The sequence below is a fragment of the Pteropus alecto genome, unplaced genomic scaffold (assembly GCF_000325575.1).
Source record: "Pteropus alecto unplaced genomic scaffold, ASM32557v1 scaffold134, whole genome shotgun sequence".
In the NCBI taxonomy this organism is placed as follows: Eukaryota; Metazoa; Chordata; class Mammalia; order Chiroptera; family Pteropodidae; genus Pteropus; species Pteropus alecto.
The window spans coordinates 2,818,507-2,834,850 of record NW_006436283.1 but is presented as its reverse complement, the minus strand read 5'-3'; the positions used below and the strand labels follow the sequence as shown (position 1 = coordinate 2,834,850).

The 16,344-nt window shown below is 63.2% G+C and overlaps 1 protein-coding gene across 1 annotated transcript in view; it reads right to left on the bottom strand.

The window, feature by feature from the left end:
- DNAH17 (dynein axonemal heavy chain 17) overlaps positions 1 to 16,344 on the bottom strand; it is a 111,643-nt gene that overhangs the window by 7,116 nt on the left and 88,183 nt on the right. Inside the window, 15 exon segments of the mRNA XM_025047110.1 lie at positions 1,991 to 2,182; positions 3,719 to 3,946; positions 4,705 to 4,832; positions 5,589 to 5,737; positions 7,892 to 8,085; positions 8,530 to 8,652; positions 8,972 to 9,142; positions 9,270 to 9,410; positions 9,544 to 9,708; positions 10,180 to 10,384; positions 11,589 to 11,711; positions 12,522 to 12,757; positions 13,051 to 13,243; positions 14,510 to 14,563; positions 14,565 to 14,822. Of these exon segments, the coding sequence (XP_024902878.1) occupies positions 1,991 to 2,182; positions 3,719 to 3,946; positions 4,705 to 4,832; positions 5,589 to 5,737; positions 7,892 to 8,085; positions 8,530 to 8,652; positions 8,972 to 9,142; positions 9,270 to 9,410; positions 9,544 to 9,708; positions 10,180 to 10,384; positions 11,589 to 11,711; positions 12,522 to 12,757; positions 13,051 to 13,243; positions 14,510 to 14,563; positions 14,565 to 14,822 (2,560 nt within the window).

The window sequence follows — 16,344 nt, the reverse complement described above, 5'->3', positions numbered from 1 at the left end:
CTCTCAGGTCCCCACCGGGTGCCTCCTGGGGACCGCCCTTCCCCTTGGGGTGGGAGCAGTGCACACAGCCCCACGGACGGATGCCATTGGTGTTCCCACACCTGCGGATGGAATCCCCGAGTGCCAGTCAGAAACGTCACCGGGCCTTTCCCGGAAAGGGTCTGAGTGGGTCTGTGTGTGTAGTAAGCGCTCATCTGCTTCCTGAGTCAGGACAGAGGGGCTGGGGACAGGGACATGGGCAGTGACGACATCGACATCCTTACCTAAGGTGGCCTCCTGGAGGTGACTGCAGGAACCTGACCCCAAGGCCTGGCCCTGGGTGTGTCCTCTGCACCCCCTTTCTCTGGTTCCCTGGAATCTGCGTGTGTGACGGGGTTGGGGGTGTCTAACCAAACGCCCTTGAAAAGCCCTGGCAAGTTTGTTTCTCCCGACAAATCCCGAGAGACCTCCGAGGGAGTCCCGCAGGCCCTTGCATCTGGGACATGTGCTGCCAGCAGCCAGCGCAGACCCTGTTTTTGGTGGAGTGACCACCAGCACCCTGCCGGCCCACGGCAAATGTGGCCGGCCCTTCCCTTCCCCTGAAAAGCGTCTGCAGGACTGGGGGGCACCGCGTGGGGGCGAGGGACACACCCCGTGGGACTCCGCCCATGCTGCCCTCGGCCTTCTCCAGGGCCGGCCGCTGTGCCAGGGAATGGCCAGCAACACCCCAGGCTCCGGCTCGGGAGACAGTCCTGGGGGGGCCATCTCCCCCATGGTCTGCACTGGTGGCTCCGTCATGGCTGCCTAGGCCGGGTTGTCCGCTCTGTAGGCCAAGGGCCAAGGCGGCACTTGCCATCACAGGTCATCAGAAGTCGGCCCCTGGCCCGGCTGCCCCTGGGAGTGGACGTGCAGGGCTGCGCTCACCTGCCTGGCCTGAGGTCTCCCCACTCCCGCCTGCGCCTCCAGCTTCTTACCAGAGGGTGGCAGACAGGAGGGATGCCTGAGACCAGCACTCCTAAGCCACAGGGGTGCTCTGCACCTTTCCTCGCTGACCTCCACATCGTTAAGGCCGGGTGTTGTCCCCAGGCTTGGGGAGGTCTCTCAGTGACAGAGGAGCAGGGCCAGGCTCCAAACTCGGGCCCCTGGCCACCAGCGCCCTTTGCGACTATGCCACCCGGCCTGGGAGGGAGGTGCAAGCTCTGACCGCCAGTTCAGCTGCGACCACCCCCCAGGGTCTCAGGAGCCTTCCTGGACAATACGAGCACTGTGCACTTGCTCCCGGTCCTCTGTCAGCTTAAGAAGGTGCTGGCTGCCAGAATCCTCGCTTTCGGGGCACGAGCGAGGAGTCCAAGGCCGTGGGCTCGCAGGGCAGTGTTGTGTCGGCACCAGGCTTCACGTAAGCAAGGGCCCGAGAAGGCCCAGCGAGGCGGGTGGGTGGCCGAGACTGAGGGCTCTCTAGCCAGGCCACTGGGCTGCCCGCGGGGGCCCTGTGCCACTCACCGCAGGGCTCGGGCCCACCCCTGTGCTCACGCCTCCAGCCCCCTGCATGGCCCCGAGTCTGCCTGTACCCACAGGGCCGGGGCCCGCTCCAGGAGGGCTCACTGGCTGGCTGTTCAGTCCTCTGCAGCTGTCGGCGTCTGACGACACGTTTAATTTTCACTAGGAGCGGCGGGAAGCGTTCCCGTATTCCCAGGGAGGTTCTTTTAGCCCTGGGTTCTGTCTCCGGACGCTGCCCAAGCGCCAGCCTCATCCGCGACCCCCCGCTGTTCGAGTGCCGGACAGGCAGATCCCCAAAGTGTAGATAACAAGCAGAAACGGTGCCCGACGGCTGGCACCTGTGGGAGGTGGTGGCCGGGGATTGGATGCTCATCTTTGAATCAGGTTGGCGAGGTCTAGATGAATCTTAGGCTTTGGATTTGCCTTGGCTGTAAAACCTACTCAATGTCTCTTAACCATAAGCCAACAGATAAAAGGAGGGAGAGAGGAAGGAGAAGTGAGCCTGGCCCCGTACCTTGGCGTTGGCCTCCAGGTAGTTGTAGAGCACGTTGATGGAGATGGTGAGGTCCCCGTTGTTGAAGGGGTACGACCTATTCCAGCCCTGGGCCCCAAACTTGCGCCTCTCGGCCACCACGGCGTGGAAGTAGCAAAGGGCGAACAGGATGCACTTGAACTCGATCTCCTTGGTGCACATCTCCAGGGTGTCCTGCAGGGGGCGCACGCTCCGGGTCAGGCGGGCCCATGGGAGCCGCCAGCAGGGGGCCAGAGTGCCCTCTGCCAGCTGCTTCCCTGGGGGTGGGGTGCGGGTCAGGGGTCAAGGCTTCGATTGCTCTGGGCTGGCCTCTCGCCTCTCTCCCCATCTGCAAGGCCTCAGGGAACATTGTCCGGACACTGACGGAAAGTGTTCTGTCACCCGAAGTGTTCTGTCACTGCAAGTCAAGAGACTGACTTTGCTTCTTAATGAAATACCCCCGACCCAGGGCACCTCAGGACGTGCTTAATGAGAAATGACGTCCCCTCCCGTTTACCGATGTGCCTCGTTGTTTACATACAAACGGTACCCACACTCTTCAAAACCCACCCGTGAAGTCTGCCCGTAAGGGGTGGGAACCCTGGGGGTGCTTGGCAAGCCCCTTCTCCATGTTCGCAGGGAAAGGCAAACTCAGCCCACGTTCTCAATCAGGGGTGTGAGACTGTACTGATCCTGATTAGCCTTTGCTCAGGCGGTGACTCCTGAACACACGGAGACTTCTAGAAGCTCAGCGGTGTCTTCCTCATCCGCTCAGCGCTTCCTGTGCCTCTGGGCCAGGCGCTTTGCCGTGGCTGCAGGCCCAGCGTCCAGAAAGCCAGACGAGGGACAGACACCTGTCAAATGTGCGCAGAGGGGCCCGAGCGTGCCGCTGGGGAGCCCTCCCGGGCCCTGCACCCGGCTGCCCCACCCCGCGCCTCTGGCCTCGGCTGCCCGCCCTGGGCACCCACTTCCCAGCAGACTCTGGCCTAGCTGTCCCCAGTGCCTATGACGTCGCGGGCACACAGTATTTCTCGCTCGGAGGGAGGAGTGTGTGGCCGCACATCTGTTTTCCTGCGTCCGGTTCTCTGTGACCTCACCCTGACCGTGGTGGGTCCTTTGAAAGCTGGTAGGAAATTCTTGGTCGATGACTCTGACAGGTTCGTATATGGTTTTATACATTAAATAAGCCAGATATAGAAGTCATGCATTCTTGGCACAGTGCGCTCCACAAATAGACCTTGGTTAGCTGTCACTGGAGAATACAGGGTTTTTTCCTCACAAAGGCTTCAGACTCCAATTTGGGGACCAAGCGTGTGCAGCACCCAGAAGGTTCTAGTGCAGAACAGACCTCGTTTCCCAGTGCCGACTTGCAGGTCACGAAACGGATTACGAGCACGCGTTTGTTTCATGAAGCCGTGAGTGATGGATGCTCCCACAGCAATCTGTGCAGCCTTCCAGGAGCTTGCTGACCTTGCAGTTTGAGGTGTGTGTGTGTGCGTGTGTGTGTGTGTGCGCGCGTCTGTGCGTGTGTGTGCGCGTGTGTGTGTGTGCGTGGCTGTGTGTGTGTGTGTGTGCGTGTGTGTGTGCGCGTCTGTGCGTGTGTGCGCGCGCGTGTGTGTGTGCGTGAGGGGCGTGGATGGGAGACAGCCAGCGTGGAGCTCGGGCCCACACCTGTGGGCTGCTCAGACTGGGGCCTGGCGCTGGCATGCACGGCAGGGGAAGCCGCCTCACCTGGGTGAAGAGGTCCAGGGCCTTGTGCAGGTTGGCGTACATGCCCGTGGGTGGCTCGTTGGTGATTTTGATGGCGTTTTCCAGGATGCCCTGGGGGATGATGTGGGACTCGGGGCTGGGGGCGGGCTCGGCGCTGATGAACACGCGGTAGTCCTCGTGGCTGCCCGTGCTGTACCGCTCCACCTTCTTGTCCAGGGTGCTCAGCCAGCGGGCCACCAGGTGGATGTTCTGTGACCACGACCAGGGCTTAGTGTCGACGCGCCCCTCCCCTGCCCTGGGCCCACGGGAACAGGCCTCTTGGCCATGTCCCTGGGCGGGCTGCTTCTGACAGCAGCCGCCCCCGCACCCCGCTGTCCACCTTTACGGGGCACGCGGATGGTTTCAGCCAAGCACCTGTGGCCCCAGAGTTGATTCTGTGCTCAGTTAACCCAAGACCCCAGCCTCACGGTGTGTCTTTCCCGCCCTCCGCCAGCCCGGCATACGGGGGAGATGACGCGGTCCCCACCCCTCCCGAGAGGCTCGAGTCAAAAAGCAATGCCTCGAAGCTGAGGACTCCACATGGGGTCAGGTGACGCCCGCGGACTGAGGTCAGCCACACCGCGGGGTCTGCGGGAGCTGGGTGGCCTGGAGGTGCTTGTGGGACAAGCCAGGCCCAGGATGGGCTGCGGGAGGCCGCAGGACCCAGGACGGGGTTGTGCTGGGATTCACCCAAAACGCGGAGAGGGCCCCTCCGGGCCGTGGGCTTGGGGAGGGGGAGGGGCGCTCTTGTCGCCAGTTTCAGTGTTTAAGATAGTAGTAGCCCCTCAGGGGTTCTCTGGCGTCCAGCCCGGGGTCTTCCTCACCTCTGAAGAACCCACGCTGTCACTCGACAGCCCTGACAGACACCCCGTGGCACCCGGCTGCCCTGGACAGAGCTGAACTTGGCGTGGGCGCCCCCGAGTCCCGTGGCCGGCTTTCTCGGCCGGGAGGTGCCGGCACCGCCGTACCTGCAGAATGACCCAGTGTCCATTCTCTGCAGCCACGTCCAGCGCGTTCTCGGCCACCACCTCTTGTCCCTGTCCCAGGGACACGTTATGGAGTTTCCCATTGTCGATGGTGAATCCCAGTTTTTTCCCTAAAGGGAAGAAAGACAGTGAATGTGGGGGCGACTGAATGACAGAGGTTGCGGCCCTGTGACCCACAGCTGGGCTTCCACTCCCTCCCCCACAGAACATCAAGTTCAGCGTTTTAAAAACCATCTTAAATATACAACTTGGAGATGTTTAATCCAATCACAAAGCGGTGCAACCACCTACCTGGTTCCAGAACGTTCCCGTCACCCCAGGGGGAAAGCCCGCACCCCTTAAACAGTGGCTCCGCGCCCCCGGCCCCCGGCAGCCACTCGCCCATCCGCTTTCTGCCTGTGTGGAGTTACTGAGTCCAGACCCGTCAGAGACATGGAGTCACGTGCCGCGGGCCCTCGGGTCTGGCTCTTCCCGCTGGCATGGTGTTTCTGCGGCTCGCCCACGGGGTGGCAGTGCCGGGCTCACCCCTTTGCATGGCCGGGTACTATTCCACCGCGTGGGTTTACTCCGCCGTGGCTGCCCACGCACCAGCTCACAGACGCTCAGCTGGCCCTACCCGTTGGCCACGGCGAATGAACACCCATTCAGGAGTGGGGTGGTGGGGTCCCTGTGCCTTCGCGGACGCCCCTTCTGCACTGGCGGCCCCACCCTACGTCCCCACTGGCGACACTCCGCGCTCCAGCTCCCACACCCTCCCGGCGCTCGTCACCTCCCGTGTTTTCTGTAACAGCCACCCCACGGGGGTGTCCCCTCAGTGGGGCTGTGATTCGCCTTTTCCGGGGCTGAGGCCATGGCTGGCCACGTACCCAGGGCTTCCACATCCTTCAGGGGGTCGACCCCCGGGGAGAGGATGAAGAAGATGGGTGTGGACGGGCTGCTCTCCTCGTAGGACTTGGAGAACTCCACGCTGCGGCCCTCCACGAACTTGCTGCCCATCTTCTCCTCCACGAAGTTCCTGCAGGAGAGCCTGCTCAGACGGGGCGAGCCGAGGGGCCGCCTCCTAGGGGGCTCGCCTAAGCAGAGGGACACCTCTGGCCGGGAAACAGCCCCCACAGGGCGTGCCTCCTGCGGGGGAGGGGTGCGGGGCTCCAGGCACCCTTCCTCCCGCCGACCCCGCAATGCGCTCCTCCTCAGAGAGGCCCGCGCACACACGCACACACGGGTGAGAGGCCCCGGGCCGCGGATGCTGCCTGACTGACGGCAGGGTCAGCCCAGAGGGAGGTCAGGGTCAGGGTCACGGCCAGCCACGAGGGAGTGCGGGCTGCAGCTGGCTGGCTGCAACTCTGGGCGTGCCAGGGGACCACGCCTCTGAGCCGGTGACCATGCCTCAGTGCCAGGCGGCCCGTGAATGACGCGCACAAAACGGACTTGACGTGAAGGCAGCAGCTCCCTTTACGTAAACACCTGTCCATTCCAAGCCCCAAACTCTTCCCATCTACCCCAGAAGCGCCGGGGCCCATCGAGGCCCCTCCTGTGGGAAATCTGGCCCCGCTTGGGGCGGCCTTTGGTGCTCAGCTCTCTGTGCTCTCCCGTGATCACAGGCAGCAGGGCTTACTGTCTTCTGAATGAATCACAGGAGGTAAAATTAGCAAGATTTTAATGTCCAGCCCAGTCTTTGAAAGCATCACGGTGGCAGTGTCCCCAGGAAGGGCCTGCTCGTCACCCAGCAGGGGGCTCCTTGAGCTCCCTGAGCACCCCGGAGGCCCTTCAGTGGACCTGCTTGTTGAGGGGCCACCCGCACTCAGCCTTCCACTCCTTCCCCTGGTTCAGCGGGGAACCTGTGGGCTGGTGCCAGGCGGGCCTCCCCACCTTGGGACTGGGGACTTCCTGCTCCCTGCAGCTCACAGGAACCCCACCCCACCTTCTACCCCACGGGGGCAGCCTGCCATCAGCCAGGACAGGGCTGACACCACAGGGAGTGGCCAGCCCTGCAAACCAGGGCTCTGTTTTTTGAGAGCTGCTCCCTGCCCTGGGCTTGTGAACCCGGGGCCGCCTCAGGGGCTGCTGGGGGGCGTGAGCACGGCAAGGGGCACGCCAGGCCTTTGGCACCCCCTCCACCCTTGACCAGTGAGTGCTGCCATCCGTCGATCCTGTGGACGTGGACCCCCTCGCTGGCAGGCTGCACACCCCTTACATGATTAGGGAGGCACAGCCGCTTTCCTCAACCTCACAGAAACGTTGGAGCTGGGCTGGGTGCGCCCGGCGCTGGGGTGGCCCATGCCACCACCCCGGGCACCGCTGCTCCCTTCCGGTCACTGAAGCACCTTCCTGTGTGTGGACTCAGGGGCTTCTCAAATCCGAATTAAGAATCCTGGACACCAGACGCGCTCCCCTCCCCAGGCAGGTGAGGGTCAGAGCCCTCGGCCTTGGCCTTGGCCTTTCTCAGCTCTGCCCAACCTCCCACCAGCCCTGGCTCAGCGAGGGGCCGAGGCAGGACTGGTTTCTTGTTTCGCTCCACCCCCTCTTCCCTGGGCTGTAACCCCTCCGCTCCCTTTCCTCTAAGAGCCGTCAGCGAATCACCACTGGCTGTGAGTCAGGCCTCTGTGCTGCCGCTACTCTGGACCCACGAAAAGCAAAAGATGCTGCACGTGACCCACGTCCCCTGGGAGAACAGGCCCTGGTCCCCCTGGGTGGGTGGGCGGTGAAGGAGCCAGATCCTCTCCGTTCCCGGAGGCCCTCCACGGAATGCCGGGAGGGGGTGCGGGGGTGGCGATGACGATGGACTTCCCCATCGTGGAGGGGCTGCAGGCCCAGAGAAATGGTTCGCGGGATTAGGACAGTTCTCTGCACATGAGCCAGCACTGCCCGGAAGGAGAGATGTACTTGAGCTGTGGCCGAGGGACGGGAGCCCTCCAACGCCGGGGCTTTGCCTCCGCTTTCTCCCCCAGCTCCCGTATGGGGCTCTGTGGCCCCGTGCTCGTTAGCGCCCACACTCCTTTGATCCTGGGGGCTCCCGTGGCGGGGGGTGTCGTCCCATCATATCACCCCGGCAGACCCCGGGCGCTCGGGAGAACTCGGACGGCCCCCTCCGACTCCCGGGGGCCCCTCTCCCCATGGAGCGGGGAGGAGCTGAGTCCCTGCAGAGCTGGGCGGCGGGCGGGACGCTCACTTGACGGCGTAGGTCATGCGGTCCGGCCGCATGCAGCGCACCATGCACAGCTTCTGCAGGGCCGTCTTGTTCTTCCACTCCTTGGGGAAGATTTCCTTCTCTGGGGCTTCCGACTCCACGAGCTTTTTCCACCGCTTAGCGGACCCTTCGATGTCGTTGTCCAGGTTTTTGAACTCGTCCATCTCCGAGAGAGCCTGGGGCGGACAACCCCTCCTGGCTCTTTCCGTGTGTTCCTCAGGAGGAGCCCCGGGCAAACAGAGGGGACCTGGGGGGGCGGCGGGCCTCGGATCTAGGGACAGGGCTCCCGGCCACCTCGCCAGAGGTTCTGGGACGGGCCAGCCTCACCCCAGGGACTGCCTTCCTCAGGGCCTTTGAGCCGTGACATTGAGGGTCCCTGAGTGTGCCCAGGGATGACCTTGACCCTTCGCACTGTCCCTGGGCCCGTGGTGACTCTGCTCGGGTGTGCAGGGACGTGCGTGGGGACAGAAGGGCCACGGTATTCGGGCAGGAAAGCAGAGTCCCCGTGAACCGGCAGGCGGCCCAGCGCTCCGGGCCCACCCCGGGGCCTCCTGGTGTCTCCCAGCGTCACGGCCGCTGGCGCCCGCGGCCGTCCCTGTTGGGAGTGGCCGGGCTCTGACCTTGATGCCGCCCCAGCCCTGGTGCTGCAGGAAGTCCACGGGCGACAGGACGCCGGCCTTGAAGGGGAAGCGCAGGAGGAAGTCCAGCTCCGCGGGGTTCAGCTCCTTCTTCATGGACAGGACCTGCGGGCACGGGCGGCGTCACCAGGCAGCGTCACCGGGCAGCGGGCCACGGTGGGCGCTCACAGCCCCCGCCGCTTTGGGCTGGGGCAGACCGTTGTCATCTGTCACCTTGGTCTTATTGTTAATCGTGGTCAAATACACATCACATAAAATTGGCCATTTTTACCCTCTTCAAGCATAAGGTCCAGTGGCACTTAGTACGGTCACCGTGTTGTGTCCAGACCTGGACCTTCCTCGTCACCCCAAGGGGAACCGTGTCCACGGGCGGCCGCCCCCATGCCGACCGCCCCCAGGGCGCCGACGTGAGCCCGGGCGTTACCTGGAACGCCACCTGCGCCAGGAAGATGAGCTTGTCCCGCTCGAAGAGGCCGCGGGCCGTGTACATGTAGACGGAGTAGGTGATCTCGTCCGTCAGGTTGATGACCCGCTGCTTGACCTCGTCCGCGGGGCTGGTCTTCAGGATGGCTTTCTCGAAGACCACGTGGAAGGCCTGGGGGCCGTGAGCACGAGGGGGCTTGCGGAGCCGGACGCGAGGCCATCCCACGGTCACCCCCTCCCTCCCCCACCCTGCAGCCCTGCCCCCACCGCCACCCGGGGTGCGGGCGGGCGGGCCCCACCTTGAGGGAGAACTGGTAGATGGGGTTGATCTTGTTGAGGTCGTTGAGGATGAAGTAGAGCAGGGAGGCCCTCTCCGCCGCGGGCCGGTAGTTCTCTCGTGCCTCGTTGATCTTGACCTCTGTGACTTTCGCCTCTTGCACCTTGAAGCAAACGCAAGGGGCGTGGGTGACACCAGCAGGCGGACGGCACCCCTCGGAGCTGTCCCGGGGGCTCTCGGCAGGTAGCCGGGGTGCTGCGGTCACCCGTGCCCCTCCTCGGGGGCGGCGAGGTCACCTTCTCCTCGATCTCGCTGGCCGTGTGCTTGGTGGTCTCCAGGTTCTCCACCAGGGCAGTGTCTCCCAGGAAGTTCCCCGAGGCGGCCGACAGCCGGGCCAGCAGAGAGTCCTCCAGCTCCTTGAGGACGATCTTGAATTCATTCTGAGACTTGGTGAGGTTTGCCTGCGGCGGGGGAGCAGGGACGGGAGGGGAAGCCAGGCGTGGGCACGGCCCTGCCACCACCCCGTGCCGGGGCCTCCCCACTGCTTGGCCCAGGCCCGGCCCACAGGAGGGCTGGAAGCAAGCAGGGCAGTGGCCCTGCCCTGGCCTCTAAAGCTGCCTGTCGCTGGCCACTGAGTGGCGAGGGGCAGCATGGGGGCCCGGGACCCTCAAGCCCACTGTGAGGACGTGCCCGCAGGGGCCGGCGCTCTAGGGCCCGTGGGCACTGCTGTGGCTCCTGGTCTCGCTGCGAAGCTGTTCTCTGACTTAGAATTACATTTTGGGGGCGACTGGGGAGCAGGTACAGTTCAGTGCGAGAAGCCGGGGCGCCTTCAGAGAAGCCGAGCGCCAAGAAACCCCACGGTGACCCTCCCCGCTTCCGTCCCTGCCTCGGCCCGCCCCACGCCACCCATGACCGACGTCGGACCTCGGTACCTTCAGCTGCTCTAGATCTGGGCGCTCTTTAGCCACCACGGCGGCCAAGAGCTGGTCCTCGAGGCCGTCCCTGGTGACCAGGAAGTTGATCAGGGAGCACTGGGCCTGCATCTCGGGCTTGTAGTGGGGGTTGAAGTACTTGGTGTGCATGATCAGACGGAATTTGGGGTGGTACTCCACCTCCTTGTCGCCGATCTTGATGTACCTGGCCATCAGTGGGGCAAGGGGTTAGGGGGGGCTCCCCGGCAACAGTGACAGCAACACAAACACAGACCACCTTCCACAGCAGCCTGGTGGCCGTCCCCGCCCAAGCCGCCGCCTCGAACCCTCCCCTGGTCACTGGGAAGGGACTGTGACTTCCCTTGTCCAGCGCCCCTCCCTGGCCTGGGACCGGCCCTTCTACAAGGTGTGCCTGCTCTGTCTCTGGCTGGTTTGTCCTGGTCGTCACTGTGGTGTTTCCTGCACATTCCGGAAGCTCCCAGGGCCAGGGGGAGCCAGGTCGGTTGACCCCTGCTCTGCTGTCCCCTCTTTCTGGTCAAGCACACTTTGGGGGCCTCTAACTTCACCCCTTGGGCATCGCCACCCCTGCCAGGCCCTTCTCAGAGTGTAGCTCTCCGGGGGTTTACTTGCTACCTCTCTTCTGGGCTTCTGCTTGCACCCCTGCATTTCGAGGTGGCTCATATCAACTCTGACCTCGCACTGTTTACATCGACTTAATTTTTTATATTAGAAAGGTAACTCCAAGCTCAACGCAGCAAACCACGATCTATCCGCGTAAAGGACTGTCACTCAGCCATGGACAGGACTGAGTGCCGGCCCCGAGGGGGACCCCAGGACATTACGCCGAGGGAAAGGAGCCAGTCACAGAGAGGCTCACATCGTGAGTCCCTCGATGACATGCGTCCAGCACGTCCATGGAGTTGAGTGCGGGTCGGTGGTCGGCAGGGGCGGGAGGGAGGTGACCACTCAAAGGCACAGGGTTTCCGTCCAGTCCCTTTTGGAACTGGACAGAGGTGGTGGCTGACAACACTGTGAACGCTCTAAATGCCACTGAACTATCACTAAAAATAGCTACTTTTATGTTGTTTGAATTTCACCTGAATTAAAAAGAAGCATCGGTTCGAAATTTGCAAAATGCACAGAAATAAAAACGTGACCATTAAGGCCCACCGTCTGGAGGTCATTCCTGATAAAACGACGCAGCTACTTGCAGCGGGGAGGTGGCCTCATAGCTGCGCCTCCTCTCGGGGAGCTGGGGGTCCCCTCACACCCGGCAGCACCGCATCGAAGCCCTTGCTGCCTACTGGGAGGCAGAGGCCGTGCCCTGCACGCTCCTGCACACGCGGGCCGGCCCCGGCCTCTGAGAGGGCTCACGTGGCTTAGACCACGGAGGTGACGTGGCCACTCACTTCCCCTTCTTGATCGTGTTCCTGCCCAGCAGGGGGTCCAGCACAGGGTCCACCGTCTCGCCAATGTTCTCGATGAGCAAGATGTCCCCTTCTGAAATGGCCTGCTCGATGATGTCCAGGTAGCTGTGGGCACGGTGCAGGAGACAGTGAATGACGGAGGGCCTAGTGATGGCGGCTTCCTGCGTCCCCTGGGGGCAGCCCTCGGGGGCAGAGGTGACCCAGGGGCCAGAGACTCGTGCCCCTCTGAGACCCATCCCCTCCCACCCCCGAGCGGGGCTCGAGGCGTCTGTGTAAATCACCCCTCTGGGGTCACAGGGGTGGGGGTGAAAACGGAGCCACCATGGCTGCGGAGGCCATTTGGTTTGTTTTGTTTTGTGTTTTGACAAAGTTGTCTTAGTGTTAAGAGATCTATTCATAAAGAGAAAGGCTTATGTAGGCCATCCCTGTTCACGCCCGCGTCCCACCCGTGTTCACACCCGCGTCCCATCCGTGTTCACGCCCGCGTCCCATCCGGCCTTCCCCGCACACGGGGCACACACAGGGTGGCCTTTGCTACGGGCCGCTGTTCTCCATGTGTGACAAGGAAATAAGCCCCACGAGGGACGAGGGATGGGAAAGTGACTGGCCCGCAGCCTCTTGGCCGGCAGAAGGCCAGGCTGGACTCAACCCAGGCCGGGGCCTCGGTCGGCGCTCCCTCCCTGTGGGCAGCGGGGGTGCAGGGGCAGCCCTCAGACTCATTCTTTACTCTTCTTGGCACTGTCCCCAGGGCCAGATATTAAAAAGAAAACCCACCCGGGGCCAGTATTTATACTGAAAGATCCGTCCACTGTCGAGCAGGGACGAACCGCTGATGGTGTATTTCCTGGCACAGCCAGCAGCTGACCGGACGGCCCGCCCCCGCTCCCTGCCCGCGGGGTGGCGGCCACCGAGCACCTCTTCTGTCCCAGGCGGATGGCCTTCAGTTCGCTCCCGTATTTGTTTTTGATCCACTTGATTCCTTGCAGTTGGGCGTCCACGATGAGTGGCCAGCGCTCCGTGTTGCACAGGATGGTGGCATTCTCGGTGGACATGCGGTCGCTGGGGAGCCCCTGGTTGTTCCAAGTGGCCACGTCTGCGTCGTCGGTCAGCAGGCTCAAGGGGTCCAGACCCTCCGTGATGGGGATGGGGACCTGCCCCGAGGGAATGTCTTCTCTCAGAAGGGACAGTGTGGCCCGACAGCTTCACGGGAAAGCGACCCTCCCAGTGGCGGTGGCTCTGCAGCAGGTGGTGGCGAGCCAGGCCCCGTGCGTGCGACAAGACAGCTGTCCGTCCACACCGCCCTGACGGAGCCGCCTGGGGCCGGCCGGAAAAGGTGTTGGCGTTGGCGACCCCGGCCGCAGTCCCCGCCCTGCATGGCCGAAGCCTCGGCCTGGGAGTCTGCCCCAGGGGACTTCTGCTGGCTTCCCGAGCAAGGGCCGCTCACCTTCAGCTTGTTTACGTACGGGATCCAGAACCTCTCCATGAGCTCGTTGCGGTACTTCTTGGTGAAGTAGCCCACGTAGGAGACGAAGGCGGAGATCAGCAGCACGTCCCCGCACAGCGTGACACCCTGGCTCCTGAAGTTCTCCACCGACTCGGCCCAGCGGACGTTTTCCGACGCTAAACCCCCTACCAGCCTGCAACGGGCGCGGGGTCACGAGCTCACTGGACGGAGGGGACCGGGGCGCCCCCGCTTCTCATGGCCACCGCCCGGAGAGCGCCCAGACGTGCTGGCCGGAACTGAGACGTGCCGTAAACACGTGTGGGATCTCGGGCTCGGAGCGGGAACGAGCACGTGACACGTCTCACTGATCGTTCACACGGATCGTGGGCTGAAGTATCAGATTTGGGGCCTAGTATGTTACTGAAATTGATTTCATCTGCTTCTCTGTACAGTTTTAGGGTGGCAACTGGGCAACATTAGGTGACAGTGTGGCTCACAGGACAGTGTACTCTGGAGCCGACGTCATCACGCGCTGCAAACGTGAGGTGGCCCTGGAAGCCTGCACCCAGCGCCACAGTACGGGTGACAGTGACGTCACAGTACGGGTGACAGTGACTCCACAGTACGGGTGACGGTGACGCCACGGTACGGGTGACGGTGACACCACAGTACGGGTGACGGTGACGCCACGGTACGGGTGACGGTGACGTCACAGTACGGGTGATGGTGAGGCCACAGTACGGGTGACAGTGACACCACGGTACAGGCCACAGTGACGCCACAGTATGGGTGACGGTGACGCCACGGTATGGGTGACGGTGACACCACGGTACAGGCCACAGTGACGCCACAGTATGGGTGACGGTGACACCACGGTACAGGCCACAGTGACTCCACAGTATGGGTGACGGTGACGCCACGGTACGGGTGACGGTCACGCCACAGTACGGGTGACGGTGACGCCACGGTACGGGTGACGGTGACTCCACGGTACGGGTGACGGTGACGCCACGGTACGGGTGACGGTGACGCCACGGTACGGGTGACGGTGACGCCACGGTACGAGTGACGGTGACGCCACGGTACAGGTGACGGTGACACCACAGTACGGGTGACAGTGACGCCACGGTACGGGTGACAGTGGGTTCCAAAAGAACTCTGCCCGGGATGAGCCGTCGTGGACCCAGCGCCCGGGCAGGTCCGGATTGGGATTCTGCACTGCGAGAAGTCACGTTCCTTGAAGACCACTGAGCACTCAGGGTCCACCTGGAAGTGCCACCGCTCCCGGAGGTGGGGTCGCGGGCCAGCGAATAGCCGCTCTGTTTAGCCTCGAGACTTCGTGCTCGGCAAGTGAAGGCTGGGACGTCGCGGCCTCCGCTGGCTCGTCCCTCCCCCCAGAGGCCCGCTGTGGGCCCGTCCATTCCGGGGGTCTGGAAGGCCGAGCGGCGGGGCGAGCTACCTGTTGGCCAGCGAGATCACCCTGTTGGTGGCGTCGGCCTCCTCCGCCCCCGCCCCGTGCCACTGAGCGGGCCACGGCAGCCACAGGCGTGCTGCTGGCGCTTACGGCGATCTTGTTTTTGATCCGGGACAGCTTCTCCTGCGCCTCTGCCAGCTCGGCATTGGCCTCCTCCAGGGCCTGCCTCTTGGGGGCCACGTCGCAGTACACCTCGTAGAAGCGGACGATGTTGATGCACCAGGAGCACAGGCCCGCGGCAGCCGCGGACTTGGAGCGGACGAACTCGGGGTCGAAGGTCGGGTTCCCTTGGTAGGGCCTGGAGAGGGAACGGGGCGCTGGTGGGGGCCCTGCAGGATGCCCCGACGAGGCGAGGGCCTCCGACCGTGAGCTGAGCATTGTGCGTGCCCCAAAACACTGATCACAAGGGGTGGGGGCAGCACGCGGAAAATTTTAGTTTTTTTGGTATCTTAATAATTACAGAAAGGAGAAACAGAATTCTGGCCTCTGGAGTGCTGGTTTACGCGCACATCCTGAAAATTTTAGTTTTTTTGGTATCTTAATAATTACAGAAAGGAGAAACAGAATTCTGGCCTCTGGAGAGCTGGTTTACGCGCACATCCTGGACGAAGGGAGAGGCAGCGCTTTATCCTGTTCCCGGTGATTTACACGGCCAGCCTTGTGGTCACTCTCCAAGGACTCACGGGCGAGAAAACTTGGGTTCAGAGAGGGGTCAGCCACTTGCCCGAAGTAACACCGCCAGGAGGTGGCAGCTTCCCAGACGCGGGGTCGTGTGGCCGGCTCCCGCCGTGTGGGAGGCAGCACCTCACCATGCTTGCAGGAAACAGGCCAGAGACGCTGAGCGTCCCTCCCAAGGTGACACAGCTCCGAAGGGGCAGCACCGTGTTTCACAGGGAGCCAGGCAGCCCCAGAGGCCACCCCACAGCACGCTGGGCCGCTCCTGCCTCCTCAGCCAGGGGCCCCAGGGCGCCAGTGAGGCCACGGCCCTGAGGGTGAGGCTCAAAAGACCGGACAGTGCAGGAGTTGCCTTGTGGGGGGACCGGGAAGCCTGCCCGTGGGTATGGCGTAGATGCTCTGGGAAGTAGTGTCGTCTAAATGACAACACCCTTATGCACAGCAGACGGAACGGATAACCCGCAATATGACCGAAACACGGTTGGAAGCAAGGCTGGGGGACGGCCGTCGCCGTCGCCGTCACCGTCACCGTCACCCTCCGGTTTATGTCAGCCTCGCGTTGGCAAACGTGCAAAGGGGCGATGAGGAAAAGATCATCGTGGCATTTTCTCACGATGGCAAAACGGAGACGGCCCGACGCCACGTGCACAATGGCCGAGTCACGGCCCAGCTGTGGCTGTCGTACCAAACTGTACGACCGTTAAGCCTGCAGCTGACAGGGGTGTTTCATCAACACTGGGGGGAGGGCCCCACCAACGTCGAGGAAGAGGGAGAAGCAGAAGAAATGCCTGCGCCCCCTACGGCACCGTTTCAGCTTCAGGAGAGCGGGACTCGGGAAGAACGGCTGGAAGGACGGCCCGGCGTCCGGGGCGGGGCCCGTGAGCATCTTCCTGTCTTTCCTCTCGTGCTTTGAACCACCCTGTATTTACCACACGTTCTGCGGTCGCCCACTCTCTTCCTCAGCAGATGGGAGCTGGAAACGCTGGGGTCTCCCCCGGCGTCCCTGGGGTCACGGGCGGGGGGGTGACTCATTTCTCAGTCAGGGTCAGGTGGACCCTGAAGCTAGGTTGCCAGCGGATGTCCAGGCAGGAGCCACATGAGACGCAGACGGCGGGTTTGGAGGGCTCACAAGTGGGGTGCCTCAC